This window comes from Aptenodytes patagonicus, chromosome 6 (genome assembly GCF_965638725.1).
Source record: "Aptenodytes patagonicus chromosome 6, bAptPat1.pri.cur, whole genome shotgun sequence".
NCBI classification, from domain to species: Eukaryota; Metazoa; Chordata; class Aves; order Sphenisciformes; family Spheniscidae; genus Aptenodytes; species Aptenodytes patagonicus.
The window spans coordinates 69422568-69445912 of record NC_134954.1 but is presented as its reverse complement, the minus strand read 5'-3'; the positions used below and the strand labels follow the sequence as shown (position 1 = coordinate 69445912).

The 23345-nt window shown below is 44.0% G+C and overlaps 1 protein-coding gene across 2 annotated transcripts in view; it reads right to left on the bottom strand.

The window, feature by feature from the left end:
- Positions 1-4752: 4752 nt before the first annotated feature.
- THSD7B (thrombospondin type 1 domain containing 7B) overlaps positions 4753-23345 on the bottom strand; it is a 346109-nt gene continuing 327516 nt past the window's right edge. For both annotated transcript variants that reach the window (XM_076343106.1, XM_076343107.1), the window contains exons 22-29: positions 20990-21135; positions 15080-15239; positions 14558-14731; positions 14373-14468; positions 13208-13290; positions 11404-11596; positions 7711-7798; positions 4753-5886 (exon numbers count right to left, since the gene is read on the bottom strand). In XM_076343106.1, the coding sequence (XP_076199221.1) occupies positions 5805-5886; positions 7711-7798; positions 11404-11596; positions 13208-13290; positions 14373-14468; positions 14558-14731; positions 15080-15239; positions 20990-21135 (1022 nt within the window). In that variant the 3' untranslated portion in view covers positions 4753-5804. The remainder of the gene's footprint in view (positions 5887-7710; positions 7799-11403; positions 11597-13207; positions 13291-14372; positions 14469-14557; positions 14732-15079; positions 15240-20989; positions 21136-23345) is intronic.

The following is a 23345-nucleotide window of genomic DNA, read 5'->3' as shown; positions in this document are numbered from 1 at the left end:
GCAACAGCTCTGCAGCAGATGTGGTCCCTTGGCACCGTGCGCCAGCGCCCTGCACAGCCTGCAGCTCCGCAGGCAGCGCCCAGCCCCAGCATGCACCATGGCCAGTCCCTTTGGACACCCCGTGGGGCTTTGGCCAGAAGGTGCTATAGCACGAGTGGGGACATGGACTGGGTGATGGCCGCCAAACTGAAGCACAACCCCAGATCCATCTGCTCAGTACAAACACACACTTTGCAGTGTTGTACCTGGAGCTCCTTCTCTCCCCCAGGCAGTTCACTGTACAGCCCGCATCTCCTGCGCTGGACATCACGGTTTGGACTGTAATTTACCCTGATGTTGAAGGCAATGACCACAAGTTGCAGCTCTCATTTTTTGTTATTATTACACCAATTTTCCCACTCCAATACCTTTTTGAACAGCATGCTTAATTGAGTTCATTCCTTCATTATTCAGAGAGTATCGCTCTCCTCACACTGTATCCCACAGACAAAATATATTAAGATCTGGCAGTATTCTTCCTAATAGCATTGGATCATTATTCCCCTTGTAACACTTACTTACTCTATACATGTGTCCTGGTTTTGGCTGGGATAGAGTTAATTTTCATCCTCGTGGCTGACATAGTGCTGTGTTTTGGATTTAGCATGAGCATAATCATAGAATCATAGAATCATAGAATCATTAAGGTTGGAAAAGACCTCTAAGATCATCGAGTCCAACCGTCAACCCAACACCACCATGCCCACTAAACCATGTCCCTCAGCGCCTCATCTACACGTCTTTTAAATACATCCAGGGATGGGGACTCCACCACTTCCCTGGGCAGCCTGTTCCAATGTTTAACCGCTCTTTCAGTAAAGACATTTTTCCTCATGTCCAATTTAAACCTCCCTGAGCTCCCCTGACTTGTAGAGCGCGATAAGGTCTCCCCTGAGCCTCCTTTTCTCCAGGCTAAACAGTCCCAGTTCCCTCAGCCACTCCTCATAAGACTTGTTCTCCAGACCCCTCACCAGCCTCGTTGCCCTTCTCTGGACACACTCCAGCACCTCGACGTCCTTCTTGTAGTGAGGGGCCCAAAACTGAACACAGTATTCGAGGTGCGGCCTCACCAGGGCCGAGTACAGGGGCACGATCACTTCCCTACTCCTACTGGCCACACTATTTCTGATACAGGCCAGGATGCCATTGGCCTTCTTGGCCACCTGGGCACACTGCCGGCTCATGGTCAGCCGGCTGTCGACCAGCACCCCCAGGTCCTTTTCTGCCAGGCAGCTTTCCAGCCACTCTTCCCCAAGCCTGTAGCGCTGCATGGGGTTGTTGTGACTCAAGTGCAGGACCCGGCACTTGGCCTTGTTGAATCTCATCCAGTTGGCCTGGGCCCATCGATCCAGCCTGTCCAGGTCCCTCTGCAGAGCCTTCCTACCCTCGAGCAGATCAACACTCCCGCCCAACTTGGTGTCGTCTGCAAATTACTAAGTGTGTACTCGATCTCCTCGTCCAGATCATTGATAAAGATATTGAACAAGACCGGCCCCAACACTGAGCCCTGGGGAACACCGCTCGTGACCGGCCGCCAACTGGATTGAACTCCATTCACCACAACTCTCTGGGCCCGGCTGTCCAGCCAGTTTTTGACCCAGCGCAGAGTACACCTGTCTAAGCCATGAGCCGCCAGCTTCTCTAGGAGAATGCTGTGGGAGACAGTGTCAAAGGCCTTGCTGAAGTCCAGGCAGACCACATCCACAGCCTTTTCCTCATCCACTAGGCGGGTCACCTGGTCATAGAAGGAGATCAGGTTGGTCAAGCAGGACCTGCCCTTCATGAACCCGTGCAGGCTGGGCCTGATCCCCTGGTTGTCCTGCTCATGCCTTGTGAGCGCCCTCAAGATGAACCGCTCCATAATCTTCCCTGGCACCGAGGTCAGGCTGACAGACCTGTAGTTCCCCGGATCCTCCTTCCGGCCCTTCTTGTGGATGGGCGTCACATTGGCAAGCCTCCAGTCACCCGGGACCTCCCCCATTAACCAGGACTGCTGATAAATGATGGAGAGTGGCTTGGTGAGCTCCTCTGCCAGCTCCCTCAGCACCCTCGGGTGGATCCCCTCCGGCCCCATAGACTTGTGAGCGTCCAGGTGGCGTAGCAGGTCGTTTAACTGCTTCCTCTTGGATTATGGGGGGTTCATCCTGCTCGCCGTCCCTGTCTTCCAGCTCAGGGGGCCGAGTACCCTGAGGATAACTGGTCTGACTGTTAAAGACTGAGGCAAAGAAGGCATTAAGTACCTCAGCCTTTTCCTCATCCTCGGTGACAATGTTCCCCCCCACATCCAATAAAGGATGGAGATTCTCCTTGGCTCTCTTCTTGTCATTAATATATTTGTAAAAACATTTTTTGTTGTCTCTAACGACAGCGGCCAGATTGCGTTCTAGCTGGGCTTTTGCCTTTCTCATTTCCTCTCTGCACGACCTAACGAGATCCCTGTACTCTTCTTGAGTCGCCTGCCCCTTCTTCCACAAGTGGTAAACTTTCCTTTTGTTCCCGAGTCCCAGCAAGAGCTCCCCGTTCAGCCAGGCCGGTCGTCTTCCCCGCCCGTTCTTCTTACGGCGTACGGGGACAGCCTGCTCTTGCGCCTTTAAGACTTCCTTCTTGAAGAACGTCCAGCCTTCCTGGACCCCTTTGCCCTTCAGGACCGTCTCCCAAGGGACTCTCTCAGCCAGCGTCCTGAACAGGCCAAAGTCCGCCCTCCAGAAGTCCATGGTTGTGGTTTTGCTGGTCCCCCTCCCTACTTCACTGAGAACCGAGAATTCTACCATTTCATGGTCGCTAAGCCCAAGACGGCCTCCGACCACCACATCTCCCACCAGTCCTTCTCTGTTTGTAAACAGCAGGTCGAGCGAGGCACCTCCCCTGGTAGGCTCCCTTACCAGCTGTGTCAGGAAGTTGTCTTCCACACACTCCAGGAACCTCCTAGACTGCTTTCTCTCTGCCGTGTCCTATTTCCAGCAGACATCCGGGAAGTTGAAGTCTACCATGAGAACAAGGGCTAGCGATTGAGAGATTCTGCCAGCCACTTGTAGAACGCTTCATCCACCTCTTCATCCTGGTTGGGTGGTCTACAGCAGACTCCCAGCAGGGTATCTGCCTTGTTGGCCTCCCCCTTCATCCTTACCCATAAACACTCAACCATATCATCATCACAATCGTTGAGCTCTAGACAATCGAAACACTCCCTAACATACAGGGCCACCCCACCTCCTCTCCTTCCTCGCCTGTCCCTTCTGAAGAGTCTATAGCCATCCATTGCAGCACTCCAATCGTGAGAGTCACCCCACCATGTTTCTGTGATGGCAACTAAGTCATATCTCTCCCGCTGCACAATGGCTTCCAGCTCCTCCTGTTTGCCGCCCATGCTGCGTGCATTGGTGTAGATGCACTTGAGCTGGGCTATCGATTTCGCTCCCAGCACTGGCATGCTACTCCTAGGCTCATCTCTAGTGAGATAACGTGGTAACACACTGATGTTTTAGTTGTTGCTAAGCAGTGTTTATACTAAGTCAAGGACTTTTCAGCTTCCCATGCTCTACCGACCGAGAAGGCTGGAGGTGCACAAGAGCTGGGAGGGGGCACAGCCAGGACAGCTGACCCAAACTGGCCAAAGGGACATTCCATACCATGTGACATCATGCTCAGTATATAAACTGGGGAGAGTTGGCCAGGGGGCAGCGATCGCTGCTCGGGGACTGGCTGGGCATCGGTCGGCAGGTGGTGAGTGGTTGCATCACTTGTTGTTCCTGGGTTTTGTTTGTCTCTCTCTGTTGTTGTTTTCATTACAATTTTTATTATTATTATTATTATTATTATTTTATTTCAATCATTAATCTGTTCTTCTCTCAACCCATGAGTTTTCTCACTTTTGCTCTTTCAATTCTCTCCCCCATCCCACCGGGGCGAGAGGGTGAGCGAGCAGCTGTGTGGTGCTTGGTTGCCAACTGGGGTTAAACCACGACAACATTTTACTCAAAGGTTTAGTACAGGGCACTGTTAAAAAAGATTTAGGTCCCTGATGGTACTAGGGAACACCAGATCCTGCTTTTTATACCATAAACAGTTATAGCTCTAAGGTAGAAAGTAGGGCCAGCTGAACATCTTCAGGGCCAGAAATAAGTGAGACAATTTCCCCTCGCAATTCCATCAGCCTTTTTTTTTAATGCGGGAAGAGGAAAGCGCATTCCTGACCTTGATTTGATGACACAGTATCATCCCAATTCGATGCTGCGGGAGAAATGCTGAACGGGAGGGATCCTGACCTGGGGAAGGAAACCTAGCTACACCACCATCATTTTTTCAACGAAACCGTAATATTCAAATCACTTTACAAAGCCGTGAATAGCAACATAACAAGACGAGCATTGCCTTCTGCCCTAGTCATACCCTCCTCTTGTGATGAACCGCTCTGAAGTAACTGCGGATTGAGAAGGACCACATAGGTGCTAGGCTGGTAACAATTCTTTTTTTCTCTTCTTTCTAATTATTGGAATAAGCAGCAGCATTGAGCTAAAAATAAGACCAAGCGTTCTCCAGATCTGCAATTATTCTCTCAACTTGTACTTGTCTACAATATTTCCTTCACTAATCACTACAGCACAAAATATGCCAGAATTGTTTGAAATGCGAGTCCAATCTCAGACACGGTAAGACTAATAACGAATGTTGTTTACACACATTTAATTCAACATACCAGAAGCAATTTTCTCACTCTCTTTAGCATTTTATTTGCTTATAAGTACAAGTCAATACCACAAGATGGCACTTTCTTACTTGCGACACACACTATTATAAACACTTACCCTCTTCAAATGTTCCCAGATGTTTACGACATGTAACTTCTCAGTGGTTTCGAAACATTTAAAAAAGCAAGACCTTCTACAAACTGCATTTGTGTTTGATGTATATTAAATGAGGTCAGGTAATTAAATTCAAAAAAAGAATTTATAAATATTTCAGATAAGAAAATTTAAATACAAAAGCAGAGTTTGTATTAATTAAACCGAATAACAATTTAAACTGGCCATAACGTATCTACATGGTTTAATTTAATTTAAAATACTTTTTAAACAATCAAATCCTCTAGCCATTCATCAAAACGCCTATCTACTCAACTCTTTAAAAAATATTCTTGATTAAGAAACCACCTATGCTTTTTCATAACAATCCTTATTCTGTCCTGCAGGTGGAAATGAAGCAAAATCATATTCCAGACTAGAAAACAGGATAAGAAGGAAGAAGCTTTGAAAAACCTGATAACTTCAGACACTTCAACTCATTCTTCCTTGTGTTTCTCAAAATACATGATCCGGTTTTAAAGTCTTTGAACGAAATGTAAACACTAGAAAACTCATTGTTGAAATATGTGGAGAATAAAGAACCCTGCACTAATATAGTGCATAATGATGCTTTGTCAAACTTGTCATTTACAGTAAATGTCACATTTTCCTCAGGATTGTCATGCCTTTTTTTTTACTAATTCCTTTTGATGTCTGTAGATTCTCTTTTTTTTTTTTTTTTATTCCCATTGCTCAACAGGAAGAGATGGATTTTCTGGTCTCTTCAGAAAAGTTTCACAAGATCCAAGTCTTTGACTCCATTTTTTTTTAATAAAGAGGCGGCAAAATTTTAAGCTTGCAATATTCTGTTCTGCCCAGTATATTACACATCAGGAGATTCCTCAAAAAACTGAGAAGTCAGAGAGTTCCAAAAAAGAAAGCAGTTAAGGCAGTCGATGTCTACATTTGGGTTTCTTTTTTACGTTACATATCGATGTCTCCGTCATAGGCTAAGGTTAGAGGCTTCTGCTGCGGAGGAGTGCTTTGATGCTGCTTTGCTTTTTTGCTGCAAGAAAAATATTTCAGGAGACAAAATTATAAACTGTAATAAGCTCAGAAACGTCATAAAAACCCCAAACTTTAAAAAAAAAAAAAAATCAACTTCCCACACCGGCTATTTCATTTTGCAATGAGGTGACACTGCAGCACAGTGACTACTTCCAAGAAAAACCACATGGACCTGCTTGTGTGCTATTGCGTGTGTGGTGCGGACACACAGCCTGCCGAAAACGGGCAGCCAGCTCTGTTCTTCATCTGAAGAGGAAATGAAGCATATTTGTCTCCCGTGCCTTCCCACAGCTGACAAAACAAGGAACACCTCGCAGAAAAATTGAAACATGAACTGTCTAGGAGTGGGATATTCTCATTTTTCCTTTGGCACGGTATTGAAGCAACAGTAATTATTATTGAGAAATACACTTCCTCACCAGCCTTCGAGTGACGGAGAACTAAGTGATGTTATTTAAAAAATCCTCTGTATGCTCCACTGTGAAGCCACAGAGAAATGGTAGCTACATGGCTTGGAAAATAAGGAAGCTGCAACTCCTAAGCAGCATCCAAACACTGTTATTTAAGCTTTTAACTGAAGAGAGAGACTGAAAGACTAAGAGAGTGAGAGAGAATAAATTGATTTTGGATGAAAGAGGGCAATGGTGCTGTCAGGCCACGGTTGTGACTCTCCGGTCGCCTGCCCCGATCTGACAGGGGTTGGGGCAGCTTGCACCATTAATGTTCGTAAAGCCCAGGCCAGCTCCACGGTCCTCAGGGACAGCTGTGGGTGTTGCAGGACACACGGACGCTGGCCACTGCTCCCTTCGTATCCTCCAAGACGCATCAATGGCAGCGCCTTGCCGCATGTTCAAACCAGAGAGCGCAACCCTAGCCCTGTCAAGCCAGCCCTACCACCCCTGCCCGGGGCGACGGCTGCTTCGGAGGAGGGCAGACATCTCCCCCACCCGTAAAGCCCACCACCAGTGACGCACTGGTGTTGACCGGGGCTTCGCTACACCCGGTACCCTATCTCTAACAGTGGCTGGCAACAGCAGCTTTAGACATAGGACATGTTTCCACCTGATGTATTCACTGCAAAAACCTATTTAGGGATTTCCTGAGCCGGAGCGTACATCCAGAAAACCACAATTAACACCAAGAGACCCAATCTCCTGTGAACTGTTATGCCATCTTTGAATCCATTTATCTTCCTGGCATGCACAGTCCCCAGCAGCAGTAAGCTCACAAGGTAATAATGCCCTGTGTGAAAAATAAAATCTTTTGTTTATTTTAAATGATCATTTCATCAGATGCCTCCTACTTCTTATATTGTGGGAAATAAAAATTCCCTAGCGCCCTTTTCTACTCCATTCATGATTTCATAGATCTCTATTGTATTCCCACGTCAAACATAATTTTCCAGCTGAATGCCCCTATTCTATTTAGTCCGTCCTTGAGCGGAAGCCAGCTCCTCGATCCAATCAGCCTCCTTGCCTTTTTTTCAGTTTTACTTTTATCTTTTTTTAAAGAATACAATAAAAAGCCCTTTCTAATCCCAGCAGAAGTCTGAATAAATATAAGGGCCTATTGATAACCAAAAATAATTCTTTCCCTGCACGGCCACCACACTTCTTCATGATTACATCGGATAGCATTTATAATTTGGAGAGTTTTAAATTACTCTGAGGTAGGGGCCAAATGAAGGCAGTTAAGTAATCCAAGCTCCATCCTTTCCTAAAGCCCTGAGGATTAAATCTCTGCAACACAGAGCGTTGTGATATATTTTGGATTGTTTAAATAACAGCAACGTAGCTTTTATTTAAGGACATGCCATACTCACCACATCAGGTAGGATGTAAAAATCAGGAAAACTATGATGAGGAACCCGCCAGCTGATACTCCGTATACCCACATCTTCAGTTTACCATCTGTTGGAAGATGAGGAAAAAGGACAGGGGGAGAATAAAAAACTTTATTCTAAAATACACAAATTCTTAAGAGATTAAGTAAAGAGAAAGCACACAAGCAAAATTAGTAGCATCATTGATGGGAAACACAGCAAGGCCTGGCTGGGAATGATCCATAACCCCCATATTTTTGATAGAAAAAAAAGATTCCTGTAAAAATTAATCGTTTTAAAGACAAAATCTTAACTTTGGTAAGGAGTGTAGATTTTCCTCAATGAAAACTGAAAATGAACTCTTCGTCTCGGTTTTCCAAAGCAGCATTATTTCATAACCTCCCCTCTGGCTGAGCTCCCGCAGTTCATTACGGGCAGCCCGGGCTTATGGTGCAGCACAAGAAATACAACCCGGCCAGGCTCCCGCCCGTGGAAAGGAGCAGGGGCACGAGATAATTGCAGTACATTCACTCAGGAGCCCCAGCGGCTGCTCCGGCAAAGGCAGTTCAATGTTGAGCTGACCCAGACAGAAACGCAGGTAACACCTGATATGTTTAGCCTAAAGAAAAGGGGACTGAGAAGGGATGGGATTGTTCTCCGCAAATACTTGGGGGTTAACTGGGGTAAACACCAGCGAGCACAAGCGAACAAGCTACTTAGAGCTGAAAATCGCTTGGGCAACAAACGGGAACAAATTCGGCTTAGAATAAAAACAAGAATACGCTTTGTAATAGTAAGGGGGATAAAGTTGTGCAAGAGCTTTCTAGTTGGGCCACAGGAGCAGGAGACATTACGGGCTTTAAGGCAAGGTAAGGCTCTTGATAGGACTGTTTGGGTTGCAACAACAGGGGACCCACTCTGCGACCCTTGCAGGAACCCCTCCACGCACGTGTGAGCTTGAGTGTGTTGAAACATTTCCTTCTGATAGAAAGTCTCAAAACACGTTATTAGGACAGGTCCTTAATTACAAGCTTTGCATTAATCATAATAATTTTTAAAAGATCAATATCTCCGTTTCTTGCTCCGTTCTGGCTGTACAGCTTTCCTTGCGGGGAGAAGCGATGGTATTTTTTTCCACGCGGCGGTGATTCACATCAACAGAGCCGTTAATACATACTGGAGGCAGGCATACGAACCTGCGCCGTGCCCACAGACACGGTTTGACAGAGGCCATTTCAAACTGAGTCATGCGAGCGGGGAGTTACTTCACGGGACAATCACCGAGCCTGTTTTACGTTTTACGTTTGAATGATGAATTTTTTCAAAGGGAAACATATTTAATCAGATCCCATTCTTTCTCTTTTTCCTTCCAGGCTTTGTGGAAAGGCTGAGTACCTCTCACAGATTTTCTCTTCTCCTTGAAACACTTACAGCGTATCTCCCATGTGAGAAGAGCTCCGTTCGTCAGGTCTGGGGTTTTTTGTTTTGGTTTTTTTTTTTGCTGAACTCTGGGTATGAAATTTGTCGCCCTCTCAACTGGAGATGGCCAAGAAACATTTAGCAGTCCTGCAAAGGGCCTGTCACAGCCACAAAAGGGCATCCCACCACGTCTGCTATGAAGGCAGCTATGCTCTCCATCCCCAACATAAAGGCATTGGACCATCTCATCCTACAATTTAAACAATGCTATTTAAATTGCCTCTCAACTTGAAAAAAGTTTCTGTACCTGAACTCTGGCCTCCCAGAGTGTGGTAAAGAAAGGAAAAACACAGCCTGATTCGAAATCAGTTCTGTGCACTCCTGCAGAGCATTTAAAAGAACAAAAACATCAGCCTCATTAAATCGTAATAAAATTTGTGTTCCAAACTGTAAACGGGAAGGGAAATCACAAATTAACTGGAGAAAGGCACGTATACTTTTACTGACAGATATAAGTCCTTAGACATACACAAATGTCAAGGACTACGGTACAGAAGGGCGGTAAATGCCATCCATACAGGGAGCATTCACCATAGACCTGCTATCAAGAGCACAACTGGTAGGTAACAGCAGTATCCTGGCTTAGCTAGCAGTAATTATTGCAAACCCCCAGACTAGTAAGCCTGAGAGCCTGTTTAAGGGGAGTAATTGCATATTTTGTCAAGAAGTTAGACAAAGGGGAGTGATTTGAAGAACACCAGCCTTGAGCTGGGGTCTGAAGGGCACATACAGACTGAAGTTACCTGCAGGATGCCATAGGGTTGGTGATACACTTAGCACACATGGAGCACGTTTATTCCTTTCCCATATATTGTTTCTATAACATTTCTGCCCTAAAATTAAATAACACCATGTTCTGTAAAAGCTCCTTAGTCCCTATTTCTGTCTTGTAGTCCCTGGGGGAGAACTGGCTCACAGATGCTGCACTGAGGTCAAGCTCACCAGAAGCTTTCAGGGCGGCAGCCTTGAATGCTGATTCAAAAAGAGAGGATTGCAGCATCCACCTACACCTCTCTCCCTTTTTCTAACCCCATAAAGGTACCAGCTGAAGACATGACACCTAAGTAAGACAGCCTACAGAGGGCCACGGTTGCTGACAAAAAGGCAATTAACCCCAAACCTGTGACTCAAACTGCCGGTGAACTGCGTGGGCTTCTGGATGATGGGTTTGATTGAAAACCAGCCAACTTTAAAAGGCTTTGGACTGAGCTCTATGAGCTCGGAGACTGTCAACGCAAAGGTTAACTACTGTATGCAAATCAAATATGTAAATGTAACATTCAAAGTGTGATCACATATATCAGACGGAATTATGGCTCCCTGAATCCCATAACAGAACCTTTTCTTACATGTTTTCTAAAGTCTCGTGTTCGTTACAGACTAATAGGAAACAAATGCAACATCAGGTAACAGAGGAGGGGGAAGACTGCACTGCCAGTATTTTAGAGTATGGGGAGAACTAATGCATTTCAGTAAAACTTGATGCGCCTGACACCTTTGTCTGCCATTTTAAAGTCCTGTTTGCATTTTAGAAATTGATTTTGAACAAATTAATCTTGCAAAATAACAGTCAAAATCGTAGTCAGCTACTAGAGCTACTGCACCAGTCCTGTGGACCAGTCTGGGCACATCCAGTACGCGCTTCCAACCGGGAAGCATTTTATGGTATGGAAGTCAAAGATCCCGCCTGGGATGCACTGCTTGGGCACAGCAGCTTGCCTGCTTTTTGTGGGGCGTTTTTTAATGTCTTAACTTCAACACCTAAAACTGTAAACTCTACACTGTCTACCCTGGTTTTTTCATATACTTTTGAAATATGGCAAGAAACAACAAATGTTTTCTTTAATGAAATCTTCAGTACTTTCTGCTCCGAATCTTCTGAAGTGCTAGTGATCAATATCTTTCCTGGTCCAAACATATTACTTCTGGAAACATCATCAGATAATAGTTGTAAGCATCCCCCAAAATCACATATGAGTATACTTTTCCAAAATATTATTGCTTCATTCTGTCTTTGCTATCTCTCAACATAAAAGATTGCGATTACTCTGTATAGGCACAAAGGAATGAAAGATGGCACGCGAGTTAGAAATTGGGAGGCTGCTCTGCAGCTCCCAGACACAATCTCTGATGTTATGATCTACAAAGCTTGTGCCTTTCTTCTACAGAAACATTGTAAAGACAATTTATTCCATTCATATTTAAGTTTTTCACCTGGATTAAAAGGTTGAATAGACCATCCTTTGAAAATGTCATGCATTTTTGAGTTGACAGGTTTATTTTTTCCAGCAATGGTCTTAACATCAGCTTTCTTATCTTCTAAACCTGGTACCTTCATGCAGTAATCCAGGAAACCATTTGATCTCATTATTTCTGTATATCCTCGCTCACAACCGCAGACTCCTCTCTAGGCGATAAAAGGGAATTCAGTATTAAACCAAATAGTATCCTCTCACAGAGCAGTGCAAATTGTAGGCAAACTATGAAGAAACTGCAAAGTATATCCTGCACAAGCAGCTTCACCACCGCCAAACCAAACGAGCCAGGAACCGGTGCCCGCAAACCCATTTCAGTTCAAAAAGCCAAAATGTATTTGGGGAATTGGTTGAAAAAGAGTCAGTAATTACGGAGAAGCCCAACATACAAACATTTTCATCCTAACAGGCTTAATAACAGGCATCTGTGGCTTGACCCAAACTCCTCTTGTCAATAACAATTTTCCCACTGACCCTGCTGGGCATTACAAGAGACGAACACGAAACAACCCCACTTCAGACCCAAACCCTCCCGACGTATTTCCACTCTGGTATTTCACAGGGCTATCTGAAATGAAGCTTGCTTTCTTACGGCCAAATATCCACTGCCCTGGATCAGTCTAAGCAGTTTCTTCAAGAGGTTTCTTAGAAGTCTGTGGTTTGCTAAATAGATACTCCATTTTCTGGTTTTCTACTTTGAAACCGCTTTTTTAGATTTTTAGTTTTTCTTTACCAATTATCTTATAATTACAATGCCTGTCTGAGGGTCTGATACCCTCGGTGACGATCCAAACAGGTGATTAATTTACAATCTCTGTGATAAGAATTTAACTCTTGACATCAGTTTTGCCGCCACAACATCCACCACTTGTTGACAGACATGATCTTGACCTTTTTTGGACAAAAGGTGAAGTCTCAGGAGTTTTTATAGCTAATAAATTCATGCTTACCCATCATTTTTATGTTCCTATAGGCTCTGAGCACTCTCATGACCAACCCTCTCAGCCGCATTCAATTGCTCATGAGCTAGTTTCCAACAGTAATTCCTCCCACCAGATACTCATATGAAGCTGAGAGCTGTGGAGGCTATTTTCAAAATACAAATATCTAAATCCCAACTGCCCCGGCTACTTTAAGGGTCCTTGTTTTTATACTCTGTCACAGTACTGACACAGATAAGGCATTTTGGGAAGCTCTTACTCTGGAGTTCGGTACTGCAGGAAGGGACATTTGCAACCTCTGGGCTCACATTTGCTCAGAGGCAAAGAAGTGGCAGTGGCTCAAAGATTCAGCAGGTGTTGCAGATGCTCAACATTTCAGGAAAACAGGTCACTTCCAGGTTTTGCTTCAGAAGATAGTATGGGGATGGTGGGATCACACGCTACAGCTTCCCTACCACTCACGGGGGCTTTCTGTGTCTGTGGAGGAGCAGGAGAGGACACACTCTTTCATCTCTCTTGCAGAAGTTTACAGTCTATTTTCTATGGGACAGTACAATAGCATTCAATGAAAATTAAACCAAGAGGTTCCAAAACTCCTCCAGAGAACAAAACCAAAATTGTAACGCCACATAAATACTCCATCACTCGTTTGTGCAGGTTTATGGTTTCCTTTCAGACTGAAATTCCCAGAGTTTCCTCGAGGTGGTACCATGGACACACTAAACTATTTTCTAGGTCTTGGAACGCATTTAAGATACAGAAGCTAATTGAATAGATATTGCGGTGTTAATTTCTCCACCACATTCTGCAGCGAGCAATTACCTGTGTGCAGTAGGAGAACGGCTTTCTGCACGCCGGGCTGCAGTGCCGAACTTCCGCAGGTTTCGTCTGAAGAGCACACCCTCCTGTAAAAGAAAATACTGAGTGCCTTCAAGGGTATGTTTTAAAATGTTTTTGACTTGGAACACCAGAGTGTAAGAAGTGCTTGCTTGCTTATTTTATATAGCTAAATACTAGTCTATTGAGCACATTAGCATAATATCTGTAGGCCTTGCATTAATTAATTTGCCTTAACAAGGCAAAGAATTATTATCATACCCATCTTGTTAATGGAGAACAGAGATATACAGATTTAAGCAATTTGCCACGGGCCACATAGGAAGTTGGGGACAGAATCAGGAATTAGATGCAGATCTTCTGTGTCCTCATTAATGTCTTATCTACATAAGACATAATCCACATAACGCCTTTGCCCATCCTCACTTGGGGAAGTCTGTGCTTCTATAGGAATAAAAACATGTCAATGAGTTCTTAACTACTTGGCAACCTTTGCACATAAAACCTTTGTTATTATCTTAACTAGTCATCGTAAATAGAACTAGATAAGAACATCTGCATTTTCATTTCTACTCTTCTCGTTCACCCTGTGCATATTGAGAGACATCCTATGGATGTGCAAGCCCTACTGCCTTTGCCAGTCTCTCGTGGAGCTTCAAAGTGCTGACCATTTATCTCCCGTTTCATCCTGCGCAGGCAGAATTTGTAGGTCACGGCAACAGCAGGAACCTCACACTTTGAGTGATTTGAGATTCCTGTGTGTTGAACAGAAGAAGAGGTACAGAAGCTGGGCTCTCTACCACGCGTGTGATGTTCTCTTCTGTTCTCCACAGTTACAGGAAGGTTGCACTAACGGCTGTGCAAGCCAGCCCAGGAAGCCTTTTTAGTACATGTACACTCATTTCTTCCCGTGACCAACCCAACAGTAGGGGTAACTCACCCAAATACTCTCATGTAATGACATGTGTGATGTTGACCTGACAGCAAGGCTGGTGAGCTCCCACCTGTCTTTCCTACACACAAATCTGAACCAAAATTCTGGAGGAATTGGGAAGGCTGTCCAACTGCCCCCTGAGCAACTGATGCAGAAGAAGAAAAACCTGGATGGAGACTTCCATTCACAGTTGTGCACGGCAATTTTTGGCTATACCTGTGACATTTATTCCATCTGAGCGCTGACACCACACCGTGCGTACGTTGTCTCGCCAAAGGCTGGTTTTCCACAGGTAGTCGTAACACTCACCTCCTGCAATATCAATACCAGTTAGTCTTCACCTTGCAAGAAAACCAGAATAACCTCCTGAACGGGAAGAAGCAGTGCTCTGGCCACGCTACCTGAGCAAGGCCGCGTTTCCATCGCTTGTCCGAAGCAGCTCTCCTGGTTCTCAGGAGACTGAACGATAAATGCCCTGGATCGGGACTGGCGCCCCATTGTCTCGAAGCTCCTGCCATTGATGCAGGTGAGCTCGCAGGAGCTCCACTCTGACCACTCTGTCAGGTGGCAGTCACCTGCACGTTGAAAGAATAAACCACAGGTTTTCAAAAGGAATCAGCCTTAAAGGGTAAGGACAATCTAAGTGTACAACAGCTGTAATAGTGAAATACCCCCAGTTTATCACACAGTGGTATGCATTATTCAAATTTTCTGCTTCATGGGCAACCTCATTTTCTCAAAAAAAAAAAAAAAAAAAAAAGTCTTTCTCAGGTGATTTAGAAACAGCAGACTGAGCATTTACCTGATCTGCTGAAGTACAAATTCTTACTACAGCAGCTGACAGTACTCAGAGCTGTGGAAGCATCTCCGTCTCAGACAGCTATCACAGGCAGAAATGCACCTGGACTTTCCAAAGACTTTACCTGGGCAAGGCACAGAGCACGGTAACTGCAGCACACTCTCTCTCGATGGCAGCTCACCACATAATGCATTTTCTACTGGTTTGGATGTAGCAGAAACAGATGCATCATACACTACACATGTGAGGTTGCGGACTTGCAATCCATCTCCACACTGTCCACCCTACAAAATGACAGAAGGAAACAGAGACACACATTGCTGACGTCAGCAGATGACAGAAGAAACACGGCTGATTCCACCTAAAAAGACTTCAAAAATACAAATTCAGTCTCTGGACTGCAATAGTATCCCCAGTAATGGGAACACAGATTGTCGTGGTTCAACCTCAGTCGGCAACTGAGCACCACACAGCTGCTTGCTCACTCCTCCCCCCCCCCCCGCCCCGGTGGGATGGGGGAGAGAATTGGAAGAGTAGAAGTGAGAAAAACCCGTGGGTTGAGATAAAAACAGTTTAATAATGGAAATAAAATAACAACAACAACAATAATAATGTAATAATAATAATAATAATAGTAATAATAATAATAATAATAATAATATACAAAGCAAGTGATGCACAGTACAATTGCTCACCACCTGCCGACCGATGCCCAGCCAGTCCCCGAGCAGCGGCCCCCCCGGCCAGCTTTCCCCAGTTTATGTACTGAGCATGACGTCCCATGGTATGGAATGTCCCTTTGGCCAGTTTGGCTGTGCCCCCTCCCAGCTTCTTGTGCACCCCCAGCCTTCTCAGTTGGTAGAGCATGGGAAGCTGAAAAGTCCTTGGCTAGTGTAAGCACTGCTCAGCAACAACTAAAACATCGGTGCGTTATCAACTTTGTTCTCATCCTAAATCCAAACCACAGCACTGTACCAGCTACTAGGAAGGAAATTAACTCTATCCCTGCCGAAACCAGGACACAGATGGAGATCTCCTCTGTACACATCTCTACAGAAGCTCAGAGGTAGGGGCAGAGCCACATGTAACCAGGAGAAGAGGTGGGTACCACAGAAGATTAATACTGTCTTTGCGGTTGGCCCTTCACACCTTTAACTAGAGCTAGTGAATTTACTGATTCTTAAGAAGTGCCCAGTTAAATGAACACAGAAGTTTTTGGCTTCTCTAAAGAGGCCAAGAGCAGAGCCTGCCCACAAGGAATGGAGATTTCCACTCACCTCCTTTGATGAGACAGCCCAATAGGACCACTTACGTGGTTTAAACCCCGCAACAGCAAAAATCCTCCAGCACACTTAATTAGACTGCGAGGGTTATTGCGCACTAGGCTGTTTGTGTAATTTCATAAAGGGAGCTATTGGTTCTGGAGTAGAAAGAGATCACCAGCTCGTGTCACATACTCTACCAAAACATCACCCAAAGTCAGCCATTGCCTGTTAGCCCTGAACCCCATTTGAACAAGCAATAGGAGGCTCCATCTGAGCCACTCCACACTCGTCAGCCCAGTTCTGAAAAACGTAGCCATACACCAACCTGCTTGCCGAAGGAGACTTCCTTTACTGGAAAATCAGTATTGTTTGGCTAAAGCGATGATCAAGGGCTGAGGATGCTGTAAGAACTGAAGCACTGAGGCTATTTTTAGAGGCTGGAGTTGTTTCATTCTCATCCGAAAAACAGAGCTGCAATGATGTTTGAGGTGCACACCTTAAACCCGCATGATGCTTTATGAACTCGCGCCTGAAGCCTTGCGGAAATGGCACTTTACAAAATTCAGTAAATAAAACTCAAGAAGAAGGATGAAACATTGCTTTTATATAACCAAGGGAAGTGTTCTTTTGGATCACTTGGCAGTGGATTCTTTTAAAATAATGGACTTCATCTGCAGAGCAGAATGGCTCCTACCGAGTGCATTCATCCAGCAGCGTGCGTGCTAGCAGGAATGGCTCTCTCGCATACACCTGGTAGCTTTTTCATTCTCTCCATCCCTTCTGTTGCAGACCCACAATGAAATGGAAATGAGAGCATACCTAGCTGGATTTAGAGCAGTTGCTAATCAAAAGCATCTTAGTGTGTTAGTGTAGATTTACTGCATGCAGCCAGATTTCAAGTTTTTAACACCGTGTTTCACTTTAGTCAGTATGTAACTTACTGTTCTAAATTACTGTTTCACCACTGAAACCTCTATTGCGGTCTGAGATTAATGGGGTGTGAATAACTCATGCAGCTGTCAATTGGGTTAGAGCTCTTTAGAAATGGCTGGTGGAAACAGAAGATGATGTGGAGAAAATTCTCGGGGGAAATGGGCACTAATCAAACTGCAGTGTATTTCCAGCTCAAAGTGGCTCAGGGAATGCCTAAAGATTACTGGAAAGGACAAAAAAAAGTTTTTAAAAAGATACTTATTCTTGTATAAACAATATATAGGTACTTATATACATATCAATATATAAATAGTTATATGAATACTGAGATCTACATATAAATAATAGATGAAAACAATACATTTTTTTTGGTACAGCAGTCTCCACTATAAAAGTCCACATGCAACATTCTTCGTTCTTCTATTATGCAATATTGGAAATACATTCATATTTTCCAATGCTTAGAATAAAAAATAAATAGAAACCATGGACTCTCAAACAATTCCAAAGATAAAAGTTTGCTTTTTAATAGTGGCTTCCATTTGCTTGCTTTCTTTCAAGACCAGCAATGTGTTTTTACAATCTATTGAACGCACTTAAAAGATAAAATGTCATCCTGTCATTTATAGAGGGAGATGTTTTTTGGTATATTTGGCAAGGTCATAAGCAATGCCGGAGCACTGCATTAACTTCCTTATCATCTTAAAAATTATTCATGTCCTCAAAATTATACATTTGAAGATCTAATTAATAGGTGTGGAATCAGTGGAAGTTTGCTGCAGTAATGGCACACTGAGGATGCAGGGAATAGCTGCTAATCAGAGGAGAACTGCTGAGGAGATGATCACATACTTAAAATGTGGGGATCAAATCTGTATTGTAAATGCTCTTCCTTGGAAGATGTGATCATCTGAGGTTTGCCTAGAACCAGGATTTGCCTCTTGAGTGACGTGCTCCTGGCAGAAAATATGCGTGGAAATATGCCTTCCAGAGGGGATTCCCCCCATTTGGCTGCAAAAATTTCTACGCTGACCCTATGAGGATGCAAAACCCACCCTGGGTCCCCTAAATACAGCCTGGAGGTACGGGCCCCTCCAGGAGCACCTGCACGGAGCCTCCACCTCTCACCCCCCTCGCCCCAACCGACCACCCGTAAAGTAAGGAGAAGGTTTACACCAGGACCGTGTTTTGACAGTCAGGTATCTTTTGAATTGACCAACATGCTAACAGCATCTGCACAAACCTTCTCTCATGTCACCCTCCGATACTTTCCACATACAACACTCTAATAAGACAAGAGATAACAGTCCTAACGAGATGCTTCGCCCAGACGTGCCTTTAAGAAAAGTTTTCCCTTTTCAGCTTTTACTGGGGTTCATGTGTGTTCACAATTATTTTAGGTAAAGCGTTGACTGAGCAACACTTTCACAGGTTGATGAGCATTTAATCAGGTAAAAGTCTTCTCTAATGAGGAAGCATTGTGTGACCACATTTAAGGGAGCGCTTTTAAAACACGTTAGAAAGGAAGGGTTCTTAGCCTTCTTATGAATGTTAGGCAGCTAGTGCTTGATAATGTCTAGCTACTTCATTTATATTCCTTTAATGGAAAAATTATGAACAGTGTCAGCCACTGCTAATTTTTTTTTTTTTTTAAGCTAATCAGGGTAAACCACTTCAACTCCAGTAGGAAAATGATTAATGTAATGTAACCCTTTAAGATTAGGTGTATTGACTATTTCCCAAGTTCCGCATCCCTCTGAATGCAACAGAAATGCCCGCCGCCCGCCGGAGGAGTGCCTGTGACACGTGTAATTACCTGGAGAGCAATGCACTGATGTCCATACTGTGAAAATCAGCAATACAGAACACTTAGTGGGCTCTACTCCTAAACATGCAGACACCTCTAATTATTCACATGAAGTCAATTTAGCATAAAATAGTCCTTCTACAATTAAGGAATGCAGTCTCAGTTATCTCATAATACAAGGAGAAAATATTTTAGCCTTATAATTAATTATCCTGTTTATATTATTACAGGAAGACGCTTTCACAATATGCATTTTGGTCTTACCATAGGATGCATTTACCTTATTTCACAAAGCATCCTTGAAAACAGGACTTCTGAAAGCTTTCTTTAGAAAGTAAGCTTAAGCTTCTTTTCCAGTAGAGCACAGGAATAAATCACTCTGTATTTATGAACGACATTTAATTCCTAAGCACCTCATTAAAGAGAAGTGAACACAAATAAAATGGCTCCTCTCCAAAACACAGCAAAGGGTAGAGAAACTACGTTGCAGTAATTTAAGGAGAGAAGCAGGCTCTATCTCACTGAAAGCACGGGATGATATCTGGGTTAGGGAAGGCTGTGATTACTTGCTCCGAGCTGAAATTTAGCTGGGTTCTGGATGCGCACACTTTTAATCTGCACGATGCGTTATTTATCTGGAGTATGCCAGGGCGTTAATTCAGCTTCACTGCTAATTCTTTTATCAGCTATGTTAGCTCCTACGGTTGAAGGTCTCTTCCCTAATGTTTAACAGAATTTGCTTACGTTAGCTGGACAAAATATCAGCTGATGTTATCATTTCGTTATATTTATTTTATACATAAATAAATACTGACTGCACTACATACAAGGACCATATTCACATCACTAGTTGCAATGAGTTGCTGTTCATTATATAAAATATAAATATGTTTCTGTTTCTCTGGTCTTGGACTGTCCAAAGACTGTCACGCTCCAGATTTCATTTGCGAAAAACCTGGGAAAATTCTGGGTATCTATTCTGCCCCACGCAGTATTCGCTACACGTCCATCTACCGCATCTAGAAACTGAGTAGGTGTTCAAGGCACTCGCAGCGTGGTAGAGGGCAGAGCAGAAAACACAAGGGATGTGTCTTTACGTGCGTTATTAGCTTCAATCTCCTACATGGTATAAAGTGGAGAAGCAGCCACAGACCCACGCAGAGGTCCTGTCCCCCGCGACCAGACCGGGCACTTTTCCACCCCAACCACACTTCTCCCACCACCATCTCAGCCAGGTTTAAGCAGCCCGAGTGGACTTCACTCTGCCCGAGAAACTTCAGTGCGAAAGACTCACCTCTGCTTAAACTGGGTTACCGACTAATATGTTTTAATATTGGAAGTGTGATCTAACAGATAAGGAGAAAAGAAAAAGCATAGAGGGGGGGAAAAAAGTCAATTCAAGCCTGATGCAAGTCACTGGCAGTGAAAAACCGACGGCTCCAGCGCCGAGCAGGGGTGCCGACCGCAGGTACAGCACATCGCAACTGAATCCAGCCTTTTTTAGATCATGAAAAAGATAGCCAGGCTAAGGAGGAAGTAGAAACCAGCACTTCATACAACAACTCACTCTATTGCACCTTGTGGGGAAAGACCTGCTGCACAGTACTTAAAAAAAAAAAAAAAAAAAGGAAAAAAACTATAAAAAAGACTAAGCTCTCTTGAAATCTAGCGTATTTATTTTCTTGTTAGAATTATTTTATATAATTAAATTATAGGTCACCATGACTATGGCCACTCAAGCACATTTACTCCGTAGATCTCCTTTGATACCTCTATAAGCTCGCGGTACCTGAACCCGTATCGTTATAAATCACTGCTGATGGCTGGAAGATGAGGCGCAGAGGCTGACCGCTCCTGAACTTCCCCTGCTTTCCTACAAATCTTACCAGCGCCTTCAACGGCCATAGAGACACCTCTGAGCCGCGAACGGCGGCCTCAATCAATTTTGCCATGTAACGATGATTTTTGTCGTTGACCCCGGCCGCGGGGAACCCGAGGAGCCCTCGGGGAGCGCTGGAGAAAGCCGTACCTGGACTTTGCAGGGAGACCACGGGCCCAGCAGCCAGCTGTAGCAGGGCTTCACCGGGCAGCTCCTGTGCTGGGTGAGCTGCTCCGGGCAGGGTCTGCCCTCGCCCGCTGCCCGCAGGACCACCGAGCGCCCACGCACCATCTGGCCTAGGCGAGGGGAGAAGACAGGACACGGTGAAGGAGACCCGGAGAAAGCAAGAAAGGCAGACTTTGTGATTTATCATTATTCCTAGTTCGTTTTCCACCACTAAAATCTGTTTAAAAAGCAATTAATTGGGAAGACAGTTTGGATAATATGGATGCAATTATTAAGTCTAAGTAATGCAGTCACTGATGTTTTCAAACACAGTTTTTAAACACAGTTTTGTATGTTTTCCAAATATATTATTTGTTTATGCAACACATTTAAATACTTGATTAAATCCTGATTATTACCTATGACAAGAAAATAATTCCTATGGCAGCATCATTTCTAACATTAGACATTCAATATGTTTGCAGAGATTTTTAACAAATGAAATTTTCTTTTTATGAGCAATTATGTGCATCTAATTTGAAAACTGCAAACATTCTAAGTGGCTATTACCGTCCATAACCACTTCTGCCATTTCCATTAAAATCCTATTTATTATTGGTGAAAACTTCTTCAGCCACTGAATGGAAAAAGCAATTACGTTACTACTTTTGAAATAATAAAACTGAATACATTCATTAAAGTTACAGCAATTCCGTTTCCATCTCCTTTGCTGTCCATTTACTTCCAGGAATGTTTTCACTCAAAATGTTTCAATTAGAATCCCGGCTCCAATTAAAAAGAAAAGTGGAAAAAAAAAAGCCCTTATGCAACAGGATGCAGAAGATTGTGCTGGGGATAAAATTTTTGCCTTGACTTTCAACAGGCGTGGATTTGAGAGGCAGTAAGTAATAAGGGCACACACATGCAACAAGACAGATGCGAGCCGTAATTCCTAACTCGCCGAAAAGGAAAGAGATAACGTGTCGCGGTGGAGCACTCCCATTTGTATCGCAGTCGTTCAGCTGCAATCGTGAGCAGGGGGGAGTCTGGGGGGGAAGCAAACACCCCGGTGAAGTGGGGAGGCTGCGATATTCAGCCAGATCCTTCTCCCAGCTATTTATGCACGTACTTTTTAATTAACGGTACTGCAGCTGGTTTTAAGGTACATCTCTAATAACTGTCATCGTGACTGTCTACGGAGCAGGGTTTCCAAAAACATTTTATCAAATAAAAATTAAAAGCAGACACACCTGAAAAAGCTACTGATGGATACCTTAGCAAGCTCTCTTACCTTTACAATGCTATTCCCTTGCTCTGACTCATTGAATTCCATTTTTAAAGCCATTTAAACCAATTTTAAGACTTCTTCCTTTTCCAATTCTAATCCCCTGGACCTGGGGAGTTTGTAACAGAAGTGATGATAAAAGCTCTTATCCACATGACTGTGCATTCAGCCATCACGGAATCAGATACATTAGGAGGTGGAAAAAAATCCTACCAGCTGAGAGGAAAGGAAAGGTAAGAAACTCCTGCAGTTCACCGGGGATCAGAGCGAGGGAAGAGCAACCCCCCAGCCCGCTGCCGGCAAACCCCACCGCAGCCCTCCCCTGCCCAACCGGCCGAAATTAGCTGTTTCTTCCTCTCCAGTAATGGACCAAATTTGCCGGATTCTTCTTACTTCTGAATGCTGTGAACTGGTAAGGAATGGAAAAGGCTCTTTGGGAATCCGTGGGAAGCCCGTGGCTGTGGGGTTTTCGGGATGCCCTGGGGCAGGCGGCTCACCCGGGCCAGGGAGCTCTGCGGCCCCTGCCAGGCACGAGCTCCCGAAACGGCAGCTACGGAAAAGGAGATCTCCTAAGCTTAAAAGATCTGATTTCATTAGGAGGGACTTGAAAGCCTGAAGCATTCATCAAGCTATTTTAATTAAAGAAATAATTTCCTTCCGTACACTCTGTTTAACATCTTTCTAGCAAAATGTAAATGGGAAGATCATTGAATAGAAAACACGATTTTCCTTTTAAGAGGAATTAACAACCGTTCTGTATTTATTTACATTTTATTTTCCTACAGTTGGTTATCCAAACCATTTAAACTCAATACATTCACAATGGTCAGCTGGTGCTTGACTCATTTAGTCTATCACTTTCTATTTATACTGTGAATAAATCATCGAAGAAAGAAAATTTTGTTGAAATCTTTCTTTGCACAATCACTGTAGTGAGTTTCTTAAAGCTCTGATTTTTTTTCTCACTCCATAAACATTATCTAGGTGCCCAGTTACCACTCAAGTAGCAGACAAATTCTCCGTCTTTACTTTTCAAATACCTAAATACCTTTAAAT